This window comes from Myodes glareolus, chromosome 16 (genome assembly GCF_982192425.1).
Source record: "Myodes glareolus chromosome 16, mMyoGla1.1, whole genome shotgun sequence".
In the NCBI taxonomy this organism is placed as follows: Eukaryota; Metazoa; Chordata; class Mammalia; order Rodentia; family Cricetidae; genus Myodes; species Myodes glareolus.
Genome location: NC_142041.1, coordinates 17,916,677 through 17,938,534, shown reverse-complemented (window position 1 = coordinate 17,938,534; position 21,858 = coordinate 17,916,677). Strand labels below are relative to the sequence as shown.

The window sequence follows — 21,858 nt, the reverse complement described above, 5'->3', positions numbered from 1 at the left end:
GAGAATTGAGATTCAACAGCTACTGCCTATCAATGAGTTTTGCCTACCTTTTTGTTGACTGAGATAGTAATTTAGTTTTGACATTCTTTCTACTAATAAGACGATTTTAAATTGTGAACTCAGCACTCTCTTGAATATGGTCTCCATGCTCTGTTTGCAGATCGTTGAGTACATTTGACCCCAGCCAAAGGGCTGAGATGCAATTCGATCTTCATGAAAATTCTATCTTATGGACTGAGTAAGAAGTGAGAATGTGTATTATTGTTTGAAAAGAGTAAAAGGAAGAGCTAGTTAAAGGCGTGTTTTTTTTATCCGTCTAGAAAACAGGAATACTTTAGTTGGCATGTGGACAGGTAATGCAAGTACAGGCACACACACCATAGCATCTTTTGTTGGAGAAACTCTCAACACGGGTTTATGGTACAGCATAGATTGTAATCAGGCAGCCTAGTCTGAGAGCCTGCTTTAGCTCCTGTGCTGTGGCTATGTGCTGCGTCACTTGCACAAACTGGGTCCTAGTCATTGAGCTAAGAAAGACCTGGAAACTACAAAATGTTCGTGATCAAAGTAGCCATCTCACACATATGTCAGATTCTTTCCCTTTGTGATTTCAATATTTTACTATTGTTCAAACTTCTCTAAATTACCTAACACTCCAAGGGAGCTGGCCAGGTTACAGCTGGCTTCTCCTCCAAGCAATCTCTGCCTTCTTTTCCTACTTCTTCTCATGATAATTTCTTTACAGAAACAGAAGGTCCCAGAGTCATCCAATCAAGAAGAGAAAATGTATGTATTCAACTCTCTGAGACCCCAACTTCCTTGGTTAAATTCTTGTCGTCTTCTTGGCTCTTCTGCCTGTTATGGCCAGAAGACTTCAGGCTGTTGGCATACTTCTGTCTACTTTCTTCTGCTTCTTCATTCACCCTACAGGGTCTATACGACCTTGTGTGAATTTTTTTTTTTTTTACTAAACTCACCCCTTTTATCTTTTCTCAGAGGATCTTCACTTTCTTTCTCCCTGCATAACTGTGGATAGCCATCTCAATTTTCTCCTCATCCGATGATGAGATGAATAATCTCACAAGTGGTCATACATAGATGAAATTTGGGAGAGAGACTTTAATAAGAAAAAGAATAAAATTGAGTGATAGATATTTGGTATTTTCAGTAGAATCATTTGGCTGACTACATCATATGGCTACAAACGAGCACATGCAGATTTATATGTATGGAAATAAAGCATGTAGAATGTTTCTTTTCTTCAGTTATTAGACTCATTACAGATATTAGTGAATTCCGAGGAACTAAAGATAAGAGCTAATGAAGCTAAAAGAAATTAACAGTCAGATTGGGGAACTGTGACTGTTCCATCTGGAAACATGAAAACATTCATTGGAATCTTTTTCAGTTCTCACCCAGTGAGTGGACATGGGAAACAGGTCTTATGGGTAGGAAGTATAAAGAGACTGGTTTAGAGTCTATTTCTTTCCCCTTTTCTTTGTAAAGAGTTGGTCAAAATAGGTTGCTGAAATGATCCTGAGTTCCCTAAAAATGAACATATTGAGAAAAGCAGTTGACTGATAGTGAACTTGGTTGTTGAAGCAAAGTGAGTAAGGCATTCAGTCAAGACAGGTTCTGCTTGTCCATCCTAACTGCCCTCCTAAAGCAGAAGGCAACTCATCCCTTACAGAAATGACAAAGAACTTTTAAAATTTTTATTTAATTTAAACAGTTCTGTACTTCAAAGAAGAAAAAATAGCAACAGAAGTTTGTTGCTGACCCTGGTTCTAACATTATACCTTCCCCAGACTAAAAATCCACTTGGAAGATAAGATGGAGCATAACATGTAAAGCAATTAGATGAACATTTAACAATTACATTGGAAAGAAGATCATGACATGGGATCTTCGAAATTGGCAGTAAACAAGTTCAGAAGTCACAAGAAATTATAATAGACATTTGGGTCACATGGAGAATGAAGGACTTCAATTTGACCTTGTAATGGTCAGTAAGCTGACCCACAGAGTGTGTACAAGTTTCAATAGGTTCCCATAGATTAGCCCTTCATACTTTTCTCTAAGATATAACTTCATTTGTGCATGCATGTATTTATATATGTGTGTATTAATGCCAAAGCATGTAGGACATTTGTGGATATTTGCATATATGCATAGAAAGGAGTTTTCATAGTATAATTATGACAGTGAAACTCCCAGGCCAACCTTTAAGCTTGCTCTTTGGAAAACAGCTAGTCTCAGAAACTGCTGCATCTCTTCAGCCTGTTCTTTTTAGCTGCAGTGTGTGTATCTGGTGGGGACATTCTTTCACAATTTGTCAGACTTAGTGTGACCCAAAGACGGACCTCTGTTTAATCTCTTCTGGTAATATAAGCAGGTACCCTTCCTAGTCATGGTGGAACACAGCTAAGGTCCCAGCCCTCAGGAAGGGTAGACAGGGACTTCAAGCATAGGCTAGGACACAAAATGAGACCTTGTCCCAAAACCAAACAGTGAAAATGCAACAAAAGCAAAACAGCTCTAGTTTCCAAGTGTCCAGTACAAAAGAAACGAATACTTATTCTGTGCTCTCTCTGGTGCGTTTCAGAATACCCTAAAAACCCAATTTCTTCATCTAGATTCAAGGCTCATTTGACAGACCACTTCCAAAAATCTTTAATGTAATTGGCATCCATTTGTAAATTATAAGTGGCCTAGCCTGGACTCTTAAAGTCAGAAAATAAAGTGATATGCCACTGACTTCTTTGGTGAAGGCAGGTGAGTTCAGACAGAGTCAAATCTAATAGGTCTTGCACTCATTTCCCTTTAAGGGAACTGGGTGTGAAGTGTGAAGTGGCGATGCCATAATGACACCAGGCTAGAGACAACTGGCTCCATGTTCGAACCTGCATACGGATGTTAAATTTCTGGTACTGCCATGCCAGTAGATCTCTGAGTCTTAGGGTTTTTTTTTTTTTTTTATATACAAAATATCCCCAGTCACATCAGTAATGTTCAATCGCAGAGATACGGGCAGGAGCTCAGTGAACGTGTCTGCCATGTGTGGGAATATCCATCACCTATGAAGGACAATACAAGGCTATTCTTGTCAGAAGCAGTGCTCACCAACAACGTCACTGTTTGTCCATATACACACATACTGCAACTGGTTTATCTTTAGTTAATTCCAAAAAGGTCTAAATAGATTTGAACAAGTAAGTCTTTGGGAAAGGAAATTACGGTTCTGTGTGGATGTTTGCCTGATAGTAAACATTTTAGAACAACTAATTTGTTTTTTTATTTTTATTTTCCCTTGGATACAGCTTCTGAAAGTATACAAAAATCTCAATTTCTATCCAATTTAGAGGGTTTTTTTTTAATGGTGGTTGTTGTTTTTGGTTTTTGTTTTGTTTTGATTTTGTTTTTGGCATGTTCTCCCAGAGCAACCTTGACTGTTCTGTTCCCAGAATGCTTTGTTCTGCTCTACTCCCTGAGCTGCCTCTGGGGGTTAAATGAGCGGCAGAGCTTTGCTGGTGGTAGGCTTTGGTTCTGCAGAAACCCCCTAATCCCCTGTTTACCACAACACGCGTCTATTGCCATAGAAATGATAGCTGAGATCCCACAGTCCTCACCACTGACTTCACAGCAGGGCCTGGTAAGACGAGACGCCAAGCCAACAGAGGAGCAGAATTCACTAGAATAGAAGGGACTCTGTTGCCTTGAAAGAAAGGGGGGATTGTCCTGGTCCACATTCAAACAAAAATGCATGAGTGAGCTACGTCTTTGGGTATGCTGTAGTTTAGTTTCTGTATAATACTGCCTGACTACCAGTAGTAATTTGGAATCTTATGCCATGGGATAGTTTGCTTGCAAGAAAAAAAAAAGGTCAGCACTTTCCCTTCATGGCATTTGCTTCTTATTTCAATAAGAAACAAGTAGATTCTAATGAACCGTGCACAGTTGACATGCTGCCATCTAAGATCTCCCTTCTCATGATGCATTGTTCTGTTTGTGTTTGTTGTGTGTGTGTCTGTTTTGTCCTCTTTGTATTAACAGAAGACAGTGAGCCCGAGCAGGACACTAAAGGTATTTCCTCCCTTCCTTCTGCCTTGCTGCTTCTTTTCACATGAGCAATATATTCAGTTGCTTGTTTTCCTGACCTTAAGTGCTACTATTCTGTCAAAAAATGACAACTGACCTGTGGGAATAAAGCCATAGCCTAAAAGAGGGCACCTGCAGGGCTTCTCCCCATAGACTTGGGTTATTGACCAATTGCATCTCGTAGGAGAGCATGGAATCCAGAGATGTGTTAGAATTGTGAATTCCACATTCTAAAATTACAATGTGAAAGTAAATGAAAATAACAGATAAGAGAATTAACCCACACAGGTCAGAACAAAAATTTCTTTGGGAGGGGGCATGTGTTAAAATTTTGAAGAACTGTTAAAACTTCAAGGTGGTGACATAAGTGTTTGGTTATCAACATTTCAATTTGATGAGGCAAATAGAAATAGTTTCATTTTAATTGATGTAGAAATGGATATCCCATGAAATATATTCAGGGAGAAAAAGCAGCTGGAAATGAAATTTGTCTTAGAGAACCCTCAAGTACAGCAAGTCTCCCATCACAAAAAATACCCTATTTCCCAGAAAGGTGATGGCTCATGCTCTTCTCACCCAAACTTGGATAATTTGAGGATAAAAACCACAAGTCCCAGGTCACACAGCTTGGTTCTGGGACTCTATCTTAAGCTGCTATTATTTGAAATAATGTGCTCTCATTTTATAGAGACAAATATAACAGATTAGGTACCCTTTGCCCCAGATGCTCGGGGCCAAAAGTGTTTCAGGTCCCAGAGTTTTTCAGACTCGGAATGTTTGCTCAGACTAGGGTAGCTAGGCATCCTGAGTATAAAGATGTGAAGTTGAACTAGCGTGCTTTCAAAACGGAAACTTGTTGAGAGTCCTGTTGGCCCTCCAAAAGTTTTGGATTTTAAAATTTCAGATTTGGGACACTGTATTAGTTACTTGTCTCACTGCCATGACAAGATAACTGACAGAAGCAGCCATCAGAAGGACAGGTTTCGTTTGCCTTGAGATCCAGGGGACACAAACCATCTTGGCAGGGAAGACATCATAGCTGCTGCACTCCATCTGTAGCCGCAAGAGCATGAGAGATGACAGCCCTTGGCGTCACAGTGGATCAGGAAGCAGAGAGCTTGGACCAGTACCGCGAAATGCATACATTCTTCAAGGTCTGCCCCACAGTGACCCCGTTGTGCTACATGTCCTAAAGAATTCAGACCCTGGGACAGAGAGATGGCTCAGTGGTTAAGAGCGCATATTGCATTTACAGAGGACCCAAGTTTCATTCCTGTTGAGAGGCTCACAGCTGCCTCTAGCTCCAGCTCCAGGGTCCCGACATGCTTTTCTGGACTCCTCGGGCACCCGCACTCATAGGTGCACATACTATACACATGCCAACACATGTATGCATGATTAAAATAATAAGATACATCTTCAAAAAAGAAAAATCCCAAACCTCCCAAAGCAGCATTACCAGTTGCATACAAAGTGTTCAATCACGTGAACAGGTGGAGGTTATTTAAATTGAAACTGTAAGAGATGCCCAATCCATATTTGGAATGTTTTCCTCTTCCTAGATACCAGGTTCTTTGCAACACAAATCAAGTAAAAGCATTCCAAAATGGTGCTATGGGCCAGTTTTCAGTTTCTCTGTTCCCTTTACTCCTGCCAGCCATGGGTTGTTTGAAACTTTAAAACAAAACAAGCATGCAAGCAAGCAAACAAACAAAAAAACCTTCGTCAAGAGAGGATAGGAAATAATACAGAAGGGAAAGGGGAGGGGAAAATAAAATCCATGAGCTCTCATTGTATCCTTTGAAATAACGCTCAGAAATGACTCAAACTTGGGACAAGCTCTTGATCTGCCCTCTAGCCAAGGAGGGGGCTACCCTCTAACCACGAGAGCAGCTGTCATTTCTCGACTTGGTCTCCTGGTCCCTGATTTTTCCATGACATTACAGGAATAATTTCAGACTGTATGATGGCCTGACCTCTTGACAACATACCACCCTTTAAAATGACAACCACAGGGCTGATTATGAATCTGGAAGGAATTTGAAAAATGGTGGTGGCAGGTGCTCTGGGTGGGGACCGAGGAGTATTGCTGTGCTCGTCATAAACCATTTGACATTGCTGGCGCCTTAAGCACAATTTTGATGTCAGATTTCCAGCCTTCAGATAGGTCTGCAAATCTGCCCAAAAAATATAAAGGCCAAAATGTGTGAAAAGATTCCATAAGAGAAAACCCAGGGATTAAATGCTGCCTCTGTCTGGTTTTCATGGCTGGTGAATAATACCATCCTTGTCCATGGAAACATTAAAGAAAAAGAGAGAATAGTGAGTCAGATGGTGATAATTAAGATTAGCTATAACAAGAGAAGTGGTATCACATCAGAATAGTTATAAAGTTTGTCCAAATTATTAAATAATTTCAAACTTCTATTCATCAGTTTACTTGTTTATATAACAAAGCATATTTTCTTACATGAAAAATAAATTACAAAATAAAGACATTGATGTGCATTTCATTGGCTAAGAAACAGATCTCACTGTGCTTTGGAATGAGGGCCTCGAATGCGTTTCAGTTTCTGGCTACTCACTAATGCAATGGGATTTGCTATCGGACTACATCCAAGTTCATTACTGCAGGGGATGAAGCTCGTCTGACATTTATTGTTGATTGCAGCTGCTAGGATTGTTGTCAATGGACGTTAAATGGTTGGAATTTCTCTCAGTCCATCTTCACCTTTCACATTTAGAACAGGAAACAAATACAGATGGGCGGAAACGCATGAACATCATTGCTGATAGAGCTGGATTAGTCTCCAACAAGGAGACTAACATAACTTCTGTGTTTCATTCTCACCTTCCCAGCCTTTCACATTTCACATCTTAAGGTTTGGGTAGAGAAGTCCTGACCTGTTGAAATTTAAACCACATCGCAAGCTCTTCCCCTTCATTTAGGCAGGACAGCCAAGACAATGGTGGTCCAGCAAGGTTGAGACACACATACTGCAGATAACTTCATTTGCCTGATCTCACCAGAAAAGTCACTCCCTCCCTCGCTTGCTCACTCATTCATTTACTCACTCAATCATTGGCTCATTTAGTAAATATTGATTTCTTACCCTGTTTCAGGGCACATCTGGAGATAGATATAGACCAACATATATGTACGTCAGCCTGCAGTAATGAACAAAGCAAGGTCAGACCTTGCTATCTTTCCATCTCAGGAGGAGGGACCACCAAAATACAGATGAGCAGAGGGACCTACAGGTGTCAAGGGGTGCTAAGTATTATGATGAAACAAAAATAAAGTGAGGGAGAATTAAGGACAGTATGATAACAAGACATCTCAATTCAAACCAAAAGACATGAATGGTGTTTAGAACATCCTTTGGGAGTAGAGGAAAAGTCAAAGGAAGGGTTGAATATGTCTGTCAATACTGCAAAGGGAGGACTGAGCCTGACTTCTTGGAGAGAACCCAAGAGTGTGGGATGGACCAGCTTCACTGTAATCTCCAGTCATCTTCTCTGAACACACTGCACTTAATAATGAAGCCCACTTGGAAAGAACAACTATTTATTAGCAGTTTTATATCCATGGAGCTACCTGTGTGGCCAATAGGACCCATCATGTGTGCCCAGACAAAGCCCCTCGAAGGTTCGGCTTGAGGCAGTGAAGGGAATCAATTAAGTGCGACATCATGATGAACTGTGTAAGAAGAGCTGACTGATCCATTCACTTTCGCGCTTTCTGCCTAGCTGTGCTGTGCGATTAGATCATCAAGGGTTTTGCAATGAGCCGAAATGACAAGCACGGAATGCAATGGCAGCCAAAAGAAAAAGAAAAGCTGTGAATCAGAACACAACAAACCCACCCTGGCTACTAAATTTCTAAGAAGAATTCGAAGTTCCCAAATTAAAGCATTCGCTTCTATAAATCAAAGCAGGAGAAAGCATCTAGATTTCCTATTTCTCCATTTTGTTGTATTGTTCTACTCTCCGTCCAAAAGGTACTCAGTCTAAAGGCACGGTCAATCATTAGGGTGCTTTTCTAATATGAATGATATCATGGATCCAGCTCCAAGGCTCTTGAGCATGTTACTATTTCCAAGGCTCAGAGGCGGGGCCCCATGTGGTACTGATTACAGTGACGCAACTGGAAGATTGAAGTGTCAGTCCCTGTGTGCACTGTCTCAGCCACATGTCACACATGGGGTGAGATGTGTGGCATGGCCGAGGTCTCATCATCATCATCATCATCATCAGAAAACAACAAGAGTGTGTGGAAGCTCCCCGCTAGGATACCTCTTAGCCTGGGTTCGGCTGTCAAAAGCACATAGCCTGTGAACTCAGATTAAGCTGGGAAAACAAGAATTTGAAAAGAGCATTTGGATGATATGGTCCTTAAACCTCCTTTTGCCTGTAATAGATTGCTTCTCTCCTAACTAAATAATTTGCCATTTTTAACTTTCCTGCATTCTGGGTTTTACAGACATGGTCTACAGAGTGTTGTTTACTGTGTTCCTGAACTCTGATTTTTGTTAGATGTTTAATTATATCCCAGGACTTTCTAAAGCCAGGATATTACTGTTGTTATTGTTATTTGCTTTTTAAATTTTTATTTTGCTTTATTTATATTCTTTTTAAATTGATTTTGATGAATTATGCATTTTTCTCTGCTCCCCTTCTTTTTCTCCCCTCCCCTTCAGCCCTTTCCCATGGTCCCCATGCTCCCAATTTACTCAGGAGATCTTGTCTTTTTCTACTTCCCACGTAGATTAGATCCACCCTCTTAGGGTCCTCAGTGTTGTCTAGGTTTTCTGGGATTGTGATTTGTAGGCTGGTTTTCTTTGCTTTATGTTTAAAAACCACTTATGAGTGAGTACATATGATATTTGTCTTTCTGGGACTGGGTTACCTCGCTCAATATAATGTTTTCTAGCTCCATCCATTTGCCCGCAAATTTCAAGATGCCGTTATTTTTTTCTGCTGTGTAGTACTCCATTGTGTTTTTTAAAACGTCATCACATGTAGACCAGGATGGCTTTGAACTTCCATGTACCTGAGGATGACTTTGGACTCTAAATCCTCCTGCCTCCTCTACCTCCCCAGTGCTGGGATTGCAGACATGGGCTACTACAACATCTGATTTCTGTGGTTCTGGGGATTGAATCCATGGCTTTGTACAGCCTAGACAATCACTACACCAATTGAACTTTACCTCTATCTCTCAACTTTGGTTTTAAGAGGCAGATTTAACTACATGTTAAACATTCAAAACATTTTTAAACATTTTTATATTTTGGCTACTGTCCTCTTTGAAGGTGACACTTTTACTACTTTTCTGTTCTGCTGGCTTTTGGGTACAGCATTTACATATTTAAAATGGACCATCACAGACTTTGCAATGAGCCCAAACAAGGTTATAAATAATGCATGTCTTAGAGTCCACAATAGCAAAATATAGGAAGTCAAGTTAATAACATTTTGCATCGGAGACCCAGTTGTCAAGAAAGATTACATTTTTATACCCTTGAATTATGTAACCTCATAAAGAGTTTATCAAAAGTCAGAAATAATCCTGACAAGTTCTAGATGTGCTATGATTGCTTTGTATATTTCTTGCCTTGTACACACAAACTCCGTGGATTTTGGTGAGTTAAAAGAACCAAGTTTCAAACTGGGGTTTAGAATTCCTGTCATTGCTCTGGGCTTATGCCCTAGGAAATAGCAGAAGAGAGCATCAAATATGTTGACAATGTAATAGGAAAACAAAAAGATTTCCTAATAGTTTAAAAGAACATCGGATTTGACATCAGAAGACCCGAGACCAAGCTTATTACCATCGCTATGATACTCTGTCTGGGAAGTACATAAAACTAGTGGGGATTTGGTTTATACAGAAGAGCAGGAATCTAGTCGCTATTGTAAATGGTGCTCTCATGCTTGTTCTGAGTTTCTACCTCTGTCTTTAATTCAAGGTAAAACTGGATACTCTGAAGAACTGGTTTTCTTTTGTTTGTTTGTTTGTTTGTTTTTTTAAATTAGCAGAGACTTGTAAGCTTAAGGAATGCAAATGACTCAATCTCCTCCTCATATTAATCTAAAATATCCCTTTCCTTTCCCCCAGCAGATCTTCTCATTCTCTGAAATGCACGATATATTTGAATTTGTTCTCCCTACTATGACAGATTTGAGGGTATAAAACATTAATCATTTTTTTAATTCACTAAAATGATGTTCTGTATTCATTCTGATCACGAATGCTTTTGGGCACTTCATCCAGCAGTACAAAATAGGCTAAGACAATCTAATGTGGAAGCTGAAGAATAGGTAGATAGGAACTGATTAAGAGAATAGAGCAGCAAGTGTGGAAAGATCATAAAACAGAATGAGAAAGCTGAGTGGGAGTTTTACCATGTGTTGGATGATCACAATCTAAGGAAATGTACTTTAAAATGAGACCTGAGTTACATATATAAGGAACCCATCACATAAAGACATGAGCATGAATGTTCTAGATTGAGAAACAACAAAGACAAACTTATATGTTGGAACAAAGTTCAGTGTGGCCTTGGGTAGTGAGAAATGCAAAATCATAGACTAAAGAGAATGGAGGCCAAACAGCAACACTGAAGGGTTGCTCGCACTCAGGGGCACACCATGTGACTGCAGCTTTTAAAGTGGTATCTTGCTTAGCCATTTCATAAAGAGCCATCACTCGTGTCCTTTGTCTTCCTAACAGTTTTTGCAAGAATCCTGCGTGCTCCTGAGTCCCACAATGTCACCTTTGGCTCCTTTGTAACCCTACGCTGTACAGCAATGGGGATCCCTGTACCCACCATCAGCTGGATCGAAAACGGAAATGCCGTGAGTGTCTCATGTTTGGGATCACTTGGGGAAAGACCCACTGCTGATGAATTTCTGGAACACATGTATCTATACTGTGTGGTGATTTAAATAAGAACAGCTCCCATAACCACATATGTTTGAGTATAGGATTCCTACTTGGTGGAAGTGTTTGAGAAGGTTTAGGAGGTATGGCTTTTTGAGGCAGTGTGTCACTGGGGGTGGGCTTTGAGGTTTCAAAGGGTTGTTCTCTCTGCCACTCTCTGTGTCTCTGTCTTGTGATTCAAGATATAAGTTCTCAGCTATTCCAGCCAACATACCTTTGCTCCACCATCATGGACTCTATCCCTCTGAAATCATAAGCCCCAAGTTAAATATTATCTTTTGTAAATTGCCTTTGTCATGGTATTTTTTTATCACAACAATAGAAAAGTAACTACAACATATTACCATTTCTATCTATATCACTGGTACTGCTTGTACAAGAATTTGAAGTCATCTTTGGTCTAAGAAATCACTGACAGTGAACCCTGGGAGTTTGCGTCTTTCCCTGCATCATGGAAAATGTAGAATACTTCCTTTGCTTTTTTGTGTACGAGAGAAATGTTTGCAGGTCCTTCCCATGACTGCAATGATTTTCATAAGATATACCAGGAAAATACCAGCTCACTGGGGGAGATTACTTTAATGGAAAATAATCCAGAATTTTAATCCATGTATACCAGTTCAATATGCTTTTCTGCATCTTAATAGTGATAGCAATAACTAGTGTGGTCACATGATTATCTTGAGCCAGGCCCCTCTCCTAAGCACTTTACATACAAACATCCACTCATTATTTTTTTCAAGCACATGTTTACCATCTGAGTATCAGGTACAATTCTAGGCCCTGTGGGAACAAGGGCAAGCAGAATGAGAAACCTTTGCTGATGCCAACCGGCTTCCATTCTGGTGGGAAAGGACAGAGAAGAAAATCAGAGAGAGAATGCACATTTTGTGTGGATTGTGTCAATTAGGACAAAAAAAATAATAAACATAAAGCTGGAAATGAGACCAAAAGTTGGGCCTTAGGAGAAAGATGCCAGTTTCAGTTGAGTGGTTGAGTCTAACTGAGACATAGACAGCTGGAAAGAGGTATAGATATGACAGGGGAGGCTATGGGGATAGCTGCTGGAAGGTACCAGACAAAGTCTCTGAGATGAGTGTGTAGACAGATCTGTTGGAGGGGAATCAGAGAGGTTAGTGTGGTTATAGATGAATGAATGTATAGATAAGGGGTGAAGTGGCCACTGTGATCAGAAAGGCCTGCAGGAGTCCCTGATGCAACATTCACTTCCCTTTGTCTGGCATGGGGCTTAATTACAAGTCTGTTTCTATTGAAGGTGTATCTATAACAGCTAGTTTGTTGGTATCTAGAAAGGGAAATTAACCACAACTATTATTGCCATACTTTTTAAACATTGCCTGTTGTCTATCTGTGTTTGACGTGAATATACTTTTTTATTTTATCTTAGTTTGCTTTCTGTTGCTGTGATAAAACAAAACAAAAGAAAACAAAACAAAACACTTTTTGACCAAAAAGCAACTTGAGGTGTTATTTAAGCTGACAGCTTATAGTCTATCATGAAAGAAAGTCAAGGCAGGAACTGAAGCAGAGACCCTGCAGGAAAGCTGCTTATGACTTACTCTCCATAGCTTGTTCAGTCTGCTTTCTTATCCATCCCTGGACCAGATGACTAGGGATGGTAACAGCCACAGTGACCTAGACCCTCCCAAATCAACCATTAATCAACAAAATACCCCCACAGACTTGCCTATAGACCAATAAGATAGAGGCAATTCTTCAATTGAAGTTTGCTCTTCCCAGATGACTTTAGCTTGTGTCCATTTGGCAAAACAAAAGACAAACCTCTAACAGTGCAGGTTTAAGGTGTTTCTGAGGCGAAGAAGCAAATTTTCATTCCTTTGATATAGATGCAATTTAAATCAATGTACTTCCCCTTCATCAGCTGTATCAATTATTGGAGAGCACGACATTTTAATGAGTGGCGGTTTCCCTGTGTTGCTCCATCCCTTCACCCCATGCAGCCCCACATTTTTGTCTTGCTCTGTTTTCTGTTCTGGATTATTGTATCTGTTTTCTAAACTGGGAGCAGCCTGTTCTTCCAGCAAGCTATCAAGATCAGGTTCCAAGGTCAATGTTAGGCCAGCTTTATGGAATTGCCTGACAAGCTTGCATTTTTTCTTTGGTGCAGAGCCCGAGGTGAAGAGAGTACAAGGCAAATCTCTGAAACTCCGAGGCACTTTCTGCTGCTGTACCTTTGATCATAGCTTCTCTTTCCTCTACATTCTCTCTACTCAGACTCCCAGTCAACAGATGCCTCTCTGTGATGGATAATAGTCAAAGTCAACTCGACTAGATTTAGAATCACCCAGGAGAGTAAGGAACCATCAGAATATTGATTAAGGATGCTACACAAAAAAAATGTTCAAATGATGCACAATGGCTAGTCACTTTAACCTTCCAACATAGTAATAAGCCTATAATACTATAAAAGACGAGACTGTTCCCCATCTTCGACACCAACTAAAACATTGGACAGCCAGAGATGAAAAGTAGAAGAAAGTCAAGCAATGCTCCCCCACTTAATGAAGACATATCTCCTTTCTTCCCATGGAAATGTTATTTTTTCCCCCATGGAAATTTGTAGTCAGATAAACTTGGGAATGATAGATATCATTAATTCATTTTTATACAATATTGGATATACAGAAGAATATATCTTTTGAGACAGAATTTCTCTATGTAGCTACAGCTGTCCTGGAACTCACTAGGTAGACCAGGTTTTTCCTGGAACTCAAAGAAATCTGCCTGTCTCTGCTGCCCGAGTGCTAGGGTTAAAGGCATGGGTTATTGTGCCTGGGAGTTTACTATTTTTAAGGAGAAAGTCTTTCCATGTTCTAGAACCATATTTATTGAACGCTATTCCAACAATAACTGTTATACAGACATTTAGCTAAAGTTTAGAAAACTGTCTAAATACAATACACAGTATTCCTAAAAAATTATAAAAGTTGAGATAGTTTTGTTAAAATAATTTTATAAAAGAAACAGGCAGTATATATATTTTGAAGATAGTGTTGTTTAATACTCTTATAAGTAACCATATTTCACCCAGATTTTTAAAAGGTCATTGTTGTAGAATATTATTTTAACTAGGGAAAGATTTGTCACGTTTGCGCATACTGCATTTGTTCAATTATGGAAAGAAGTGTTGTATTTGTTTCACTTTGTCTATCTAAGGCACCTGTTTGATCTAATAAAGAGTAGAATGGCCAATAGCTAGGCAGAGAAAGGATAGGTGGGGCTGGTGGACAGAGAGAATAAATCGGAGGAGAAATCTAGGCTCAGAAAAAGGAGGAAAGAAGGAGAGAATGGGGAAAGAATAAGGGACAAGCCGGGAGCAAGAAACCAGGCAGACGCCAGTCAGTCAGATGTAGAGAAGCAGAGAAAGAAAGGTAAAACAGAAGTCAGAGAGGTAATTATCCCAGAGGCAAAAGATAATTGAGAGAAACAGGTTAAGTTAATAGAGCTAGCCAGAAATGTGCCTAGGCCAGGCCGAGCGTTCAAAACTACTAAGTCTCTGTATCATGGTTTGGGAGCTGGTTGGTGGCCCAAAAGAAAAAAATCTGGTACAAGACATGATTTTGGCTTCAACCATGTGAACTTTGGAGTCATTTTATATTATTAACTGATAAAACAAACTAATTACATATCGTAAGATCTGTGTGGGGTTATGAATTATTAGTAGACAGCTTGAAAGAGAACAATATTTATGGCTAAGGTAATAAATAAAAAACAACACAGAAATGCCTCTCAGCTCAGCACCTGTTTTTCTATAATGCAGAGACAAACAATATTTATTATAACAATGCCAGGAGCATGAACCTTACTGGAACATACACCGACTATTTTATGATGTTTTCCCAGCTAGCTGAAATTATTTATAATGTAGTGCCATTGAAGTCAGAATACCTTTCTAGGCATTTCTGTGTTCCAATGAAGTTATGATGTACCAGACCGTCTATGGCTGTTGCTAGATTATCCCAAGGTGACCCCATTAGTGGATTCACGATGCGCACACACATTAGCTCAGATAATGTTATGTCTGATAGAACTTTCTATTTTGCTGCCTCTCTTAAAAGTATTTCTTTAAAAAAAAATCTTTACTGTAGTTTTAATTGTGTGTGCATGTGTGTGCATGCCTGTGAGTTTGTGTGTGGGTGACTGCATGTGTCTGTGGAGTTCAGAAAAGGGTGTCAGAGCCCCTGGAGCTGGAGTTACAGGCAGCGGTATTCTGCCCATTGTGTTGTGGGTGCTGGGATCCAAACTTGGGTCCTCTGCAAGAGCAGTAAGTACATGCTCTTGGCCACCGAGTCATCTCTGTAGTTCCCAAGTTTTCTTTATTATATTTTTCCTATAATATGTTTAAGACAGAAGACTATATTTTGTTTGTAATGTACTCGGTGAAATAATGCCTGCAACCAAGCAAGTTGACAGACTCATCTGCCTCCTTACAGAAGTCATCGCTATCAGAAAGACAGAATGTCTAGCCAGAGAAGAGAATTTATTCTGGCTTCTTGAGTTAAGTGAATCTGAGAGACTTGGCAAAAACATCCTCACTGCAAATGCCAGATATATGCACCTGAGTTAAGTCCAGTTGGCTCTTGCTTAACATGGGATATTGGTTCTATAGGACCAATATCTATATATTGGTCTATATAGGTTCTATTGGTTCTATATAGGACCCTCCATGGATAACCAAAACTTTAGATGCTTAGTCTCTTATGTCCAATGGTGTAGATCTTCTTTGTACTTTAATTAATCTCTTGGTACAAATGCTATGTAAATAACTGTTACACTATTTTATTTAGGGAATAATGACAGGTTAAAAAAACAATATACTTTAAAAAATATTGTTAATACAAAGTTAGCCAAATCCATACAGACCACAGATAAGCTTGCAGGGCTACTGTACCGGTAGTCTTTAGGCATACCTTGGTAAAAGGTCACAACAATAATCTGAACTCATCCCTTTGATCTTTTGAAAACCCAGCGAAGGGGCAAAATGATCTAAATAGAGGGCAGAGGGTTGCTTTTATTTTTAGATCATCAAAACTACTAAAGTGTTAGTCAGGGTGAGCTGCGAAGAAAGAAAAACAAATTCGAACTATGACTAACAAGGCCTGCTGTGCATGAGTCACTGAGGGAGCAAAGCGAGGCCTCTGAACGCAGGAGGAAAAGTGCTGAGAAGCCACACTAGCCTTGAGGAAGGAGCTGGTCTCTCAGCCTGAACATTCAGCACTTGCCTGGAGGCCACTGGAGAGGTCAGGTAGCTTGAAGAGCTCTTCTTTCAATGAGACGTGTTTTCAGTGACCTCGTGGGAGAAGACATGTTTTCAGTGACCTCGTGATCTCGGGAGGTGCTGAGGAATGGCATGCTTAGGTGTGAACAGGAACGGTGGGCGGTCTCGGCAGCCCTGGGGGTCGCTTGTTTCTAAGTGACTGCATAGCAATGCTCAGTTTCTTCTCAAAGGAAGAAGCCAGCTTGGCAGAGGAGGAAAGCCACAACTCCATCGCTTCACTTTTATAAACTGAAAAGAGGTGATCCTCATCAAAACACACCAAGCTTGCTGAAAGACCATGGACATTCAGACCTCAGCCTGTTTCTCATTGCTGTTCAGGAGTAAAATCTTAGAGAGTTTTCATTTAAAGATGTCCAACAGGAACTTATATCTATAAGATGTTGGACTTCTGAGAAATATGGTAATAAAGAATTCAACAGAAATTCCTGTGTACTAGTTGTGGGTCGGGGACAGGCAAGTGAGCCTCAAAGTGTCAATTGTCTAGGCGTCTCCAGCTCTGGAATTACAATCACACATCAGGGTTTGTGTGTGTGTGTGTGAGAGAGAGAGAGAGAGAGACAGAGACAGAGACAGAGATAGAGATAGAGAAAAAGAGAGAGAGACAGAGACACAGAAAGAGACAGACAGAGATAGCAAACTCAGATTCTTATTGCTATTCTTTTTAAAGATACGGTACTGGGGAACTGGTCCCACGAGGGGGCCATGACTGGTCATCCAAGGCCTCAGCAGGCTAGCAGCAGGCCACCCAAGGCCTCTGCAGGGCAGCAGTGGGTGCCCCAGGCCTCAGCAGGTCACCTTGGTGGGTGGGAGACCATGGTGGGTGAGAGACAGGCAGATATGCCATGCAGACAGAGAGTTTGGGTATAGAATTTATTTAGTGGGTTATAGAGGGGAAAAGGAAGGAGAAAGGGAGAAGGGGGAAGAAGGAGAAGAGAGAGGCAGCAGTTACCTCTTCAGAAGAGGGATAGAAAAGAGAGAGAGGGCAGGCTGGAGGAGGCTGGAGATAGGAGGCTTGCCTCAGGAGAATGGGGTGGGGGGGTGGGAGTGGGCAGGGCTTGTCTCTTAAAGGGACAGGGTACCCAAGTGACAGGCCGGGCCTGCAGATCATAACACTTATGCTAGTAAGCCAAGCTCTTTGCTGGTTGTGCTCTCCTGCTAGTATGGATGCATACCTCTTAAAGATATTCCTGCTTCATCGGTTTCCCTTAGAGACCAGGCTACTTATGTGAGGGGAATGCCATAATGCTTGATCTAACCTGGAATTGTTTCTCAGTGATTGAGACTAGTAATGAGGGTAGAGGATGACAAGACAAAGAAGATAATTGGACAAAATTTCATTACCTAATTGTTATGGGACGCGTCCAGGGCTGAAGATAACTAGCCAGCAGGGAGTTAGGAAGACTGCCCGTCATAGGCTGGGGACATGGCGTAGCTGAAAAGCACACAAGCATGAGCACATAAGTTTGGATCCCCAGACTCCCATAAAAACTGGAGCGAAGGCTCCCATCTGTAATCTCAGAGCCACTACACGGAAGTGGGAGGCAGACAGTCTACAGACACTGGTTTGTTCTGTAGGCATGAGACTCTGTCTCAAACAATATAGAAAGCAAGGCTAGACATCCAAAGTTGTCCTCTGACTTCCACACATGCATTGTGGTACCCCACCCTTGCCCACGCACACAGACGCATCTCTCTCTCTCTGTCTTTCTCTCTCTCTCTCTGTCTCTCTGTCTCTCTCTCTCTCTCTGTCTCTCTCTCTCTCTCGCACACACACACACACACACACACACACACACACACACACACAGAGAGAGAGAGAGAGAGAGAGAGAGAGAGAGAGAGAGAGAGAGAGAGAGGTTTAAAAAAATAAAGAGATCTGGTCACATCTCAGAATTTCCTTCCTTCTCGCTTGTCTGAGAAAACCTGCAAGGAAAATAATAAGATAACTCTCTTCAAATTTCCCATTCTTAGCCATGTCTCACCAAGAAATTTATTCCAAGGAAGCCAAGCTCACATCACCATGGTCCCTAATCCAGTCCTCCAAAATGACATTGGCTGATTCTTTAATTTTCCTCAATCACTTGAATTTTCTCCAAACTGTTATTATTTTTCCCCTCACCTAAATAGTGGTAATTACTGAATAATTACTGAAAATATGTCAAAATGCTTAAGAAAACAGAAGAAAAAATTGCCATTTCAAAATAAGTCACAGTCTTTATAATGTCCTTTGTTGATTGGTTTGTTAAGGTTGTAGTGTTCCTCTTTCATTGATGTAACAAAATACCCTAGAAAAACAATATAGCAAGAAAGACAGACTCATTTGGGCTCATGTTTTCAAAGGTCTGAGTCCACAGTTCTTTGGCCTCCTCTTTTGGACATGATTCAGCATCGTATATGTATCTGGCTGTAGGAGTGTGTGGATGGGACTGACCATCCTTATCTGTGAAGCAGATAGGAAAAGGGGGGCAGGGGTTCCACATCCCCTTCGAGGTCACATCCTTGATGATGCAGCCTCTTCTAGTTCTACCCCCTAATGCTTCTGTAGCTCCCCAACCTTATCGAGACCACCACCCAGCCCTTTCACACGTAGGGCTTTGAAAACATTCAATATCTGAGCTACTCTGCTTGCTTGATGACAATTTAATTGCCTTCGCTTCAAGGACTAAGGACCATCATGGTTAAAAACCATGGGCTTTGCTGTCAGAGCAGCAGAGGTACAATTCTAACTCCCAGCTGAATAGAAAATGAGGACAGTCTTGGGGAAGTGGCATGATGGTTCAGTAAGTCCATGAGTTCAGTGGCCTCAGTTCAATCCTTGAGAGCTACATCATGGAGAAAGCCAACTTGCCCTCTCACCCACACCATGACATGAGTATGCCCATACACTTATGCAAAATAAATAAATATAATATAACTTAAAATTAAAAAAAGAAAATGTGGACAGTCTTAACTATATAGTTGAAATGATGACTAGTGAGTGAATAAGCATTTGTATAATTAATCTTGGCAATTACATGTTAATATGTTGATTAATATTCTGGTTCTTCAAGGACATTTGACTTCTGGTTTAAGGGTCCAGAATAGTTTGTATGAGTGTCTTGGCTCCACAAACAACTTCTCTTACTACACATCTATCACTCTGATGTCCATTTATAGAGAAGTGACCAGATGTTATGAAGTCTAAAACCTCTTAGTCTTGTCTGTTCCTATCTGTGGGGCAGGATGCATCTTAGAACACCTACAAAGAGTATCATTGGAGCTTGTGTCAGTTATCTGTTGCTGCCTCACAAACCAGCTCAAGGCTGAGTAGATTAAAACAATAACTGTTAGTGGTCACAAGTCTGCGGGTCAACTGGATGGTTTTGCTGGTTTGAGCCGGGATTGCCAAACACTAGGCTAGAACAACTCTTATGACTGGCAGCTGGGGTGGGTGCTAGTTAGTCTAGAAAAGCTCTCCTCACATGTTTGGTGATTTGGATCTTCTACTGGGGGATAAATGGGCCACATGTATTTCATCCTCCAGTGTTCTAAGGTTTCTATTGCTGTGAAGAGACACCATGACTACAATGATTCTTATAAAGTAAAATGATTAATTAATTGGGGCTTGCACACTGGTTCAGAGGTTTAGTCCGTTATCATCATGGTGGAGTACAGGGAGACATGGTGCCGTAGGAGGAGCTAAGAGTTCTACATCTGGATTGGCAGACAGCAGGAAGAGGAAGAGACACTGGGTCTGGCTTGAGCATTTGAAACTTCAAAAGGCCCAGGGATAGGGAACCTGTGTCTGTGTGTGCAGATCTTTCTCATGCCTGTTGATCATAACTGAAGTGCTTTGTCTGTCCAGACTACCAATGTGGTGTTTTAGGAAAGAGTAATTAGTTCTGTCTTTTATTGTTTCCATACCCATCAGGTTTCCTCAGGGTCCATTCAAGAGAGTGTGAAAGATCGGGTGATTGACTCAAGACTCCAGCTCTTTATCACCAAGCCAGGACTCTACACATGTATAGCTACCAATAAACACGGAGAGAAGTTCAGTACGGCAAAGGCTGCGGCCACAGTCAGTATAGTAGGTAGGTGCTGCATGTTTGCGCTGCTCCAGAGAAGGTACAGAAGGCATGCCACAAAATCCGGGTGGATGCTGGGGATCCAAACTCAGGTCGTCAGGTTTGCATAGCAACCACTTTTACTCCTGGAGTCACCTTCCTATCTCCAGTAAACACTCGCTTAATATCCACATGCAGAAATGTTTGCAGACCCAACATATTGATGAGTAAGACGGACTTACTCAGGGTAGGACTGGAATTGGTGGAAGAGGAGTTTAGAAAGAAACATGATTCTTAGCATATGACGGTCTCTTTTACCACCCCCAGACTCCTCAAGGCTAACTCCTTGTTCGTTTTGACACTCTTGAGTGATGGAGACATAGTCGTTGACTTGGTTGTATTAAAAGTTAAATCTCAACATTCTTGCTCAGATGGCAGATATCAGTTTGTAGGACTTTATTTTTCTCTTTCTTTCCTTTCCTTTCTCACTCTTTTTTCCTTTCTTCTCCTTGTCTCCTCTCTGTCCCTATCCACAAGTCGTCCCTCCCTCCCTCTGCTTCTGTCTCCCTCCTTTCCTCTCCTTCCCCTCCTTTCCTTGCCCCCATCTCTCTTCTTTCTGAGTTCCTTCCTTCCGTCCTTCCTTCCTTTCCTCCCTTTTGCCTTTTAACACCTTCTCCTGCACCCCTATCTGGATTAAGCAAACTTCCCAAGGCTCTCAGAAATGTGGGAGATATTTAGCATGGCTGAGTCAATTTCCATACGGCTGTTTCCTGAAGGCATTTTTTTACTCTCTCTCTCTCTCTCTCTCTCTCTCTCTCTCTCTCTCTGTGTGTGTGTGTGTGTGTGTGTGTGTACGTGTTTGTATGCTCACTTTCCTGTGTTATCTAAGTGACAGCAAGACTTGCAGGTATTTTCACGGGAAACAGCTGACACATGGGTTTCTAGGTTAGCTACATTGTGTTATGAAAGGTTATTTTTAAAAGTTAAATGTCCAAAGGACTTCTAGGCACATTTGTGGAATTCCTAGAGGTGGAAATAATCCTTGTATCAGGAAATGCCAGGCATGTCAGACTCATAGCAGGCCCACTGTTCAAGGACTAGTCGAAAGGTAGTTGGCCTGACATGTAAGGCCAGCACTGGAGGACTCAGGGCCAGCTCCTGGGGCCTGCTGTTTCTTATTACAGCCTATTCCTTTGATCTTCCCTGATGGAGAACTTTCCAACAGTGCCTATGATTTTGAATCCGAAATGAATAAAGGCCAAAGAGTATAAGCAGCAGTAGACAAGGCTGGACCTTGGGGACACGCCCACAAAGGCAAGAAATGGGCTTCCCCTACCATCTTCTCAGAGGATTTGTCTGTCTATAGGGCCTTAGGTCACTGCATCAGTTAAACGGTGTCATTTCATCTAGGCAATAACAAGATGCAAATCCAATTCAATATACTAAAGAGA

General features: G+C 41.0%; 1 protein-coding gene across 1 annotated transcript in view; it reads left to right on the top strand.

Moving 5' to 3' along the window:
- The window catches only part of Musk (muscle associated receptor tyrosine kinase), an 86,178-nt gene that overhangs the window by 31,665 nt on the left and 32,655 nt on the right, over positions 1-21,858 (top strand). The window contains exons 6-7 of the mRNA XM_085677114.2: positions 10,835-10,959; positions 20,275-20,434. Coding sequence (XP_085533240.2) covers positions 10,835-10,959; positions 20,275-20,434 — 285 coding nt within the window. The remainder of the gene's footprint in view (positions 1-10,834; positions 10,960-20,274; positions 20,435-21,858) is intronic.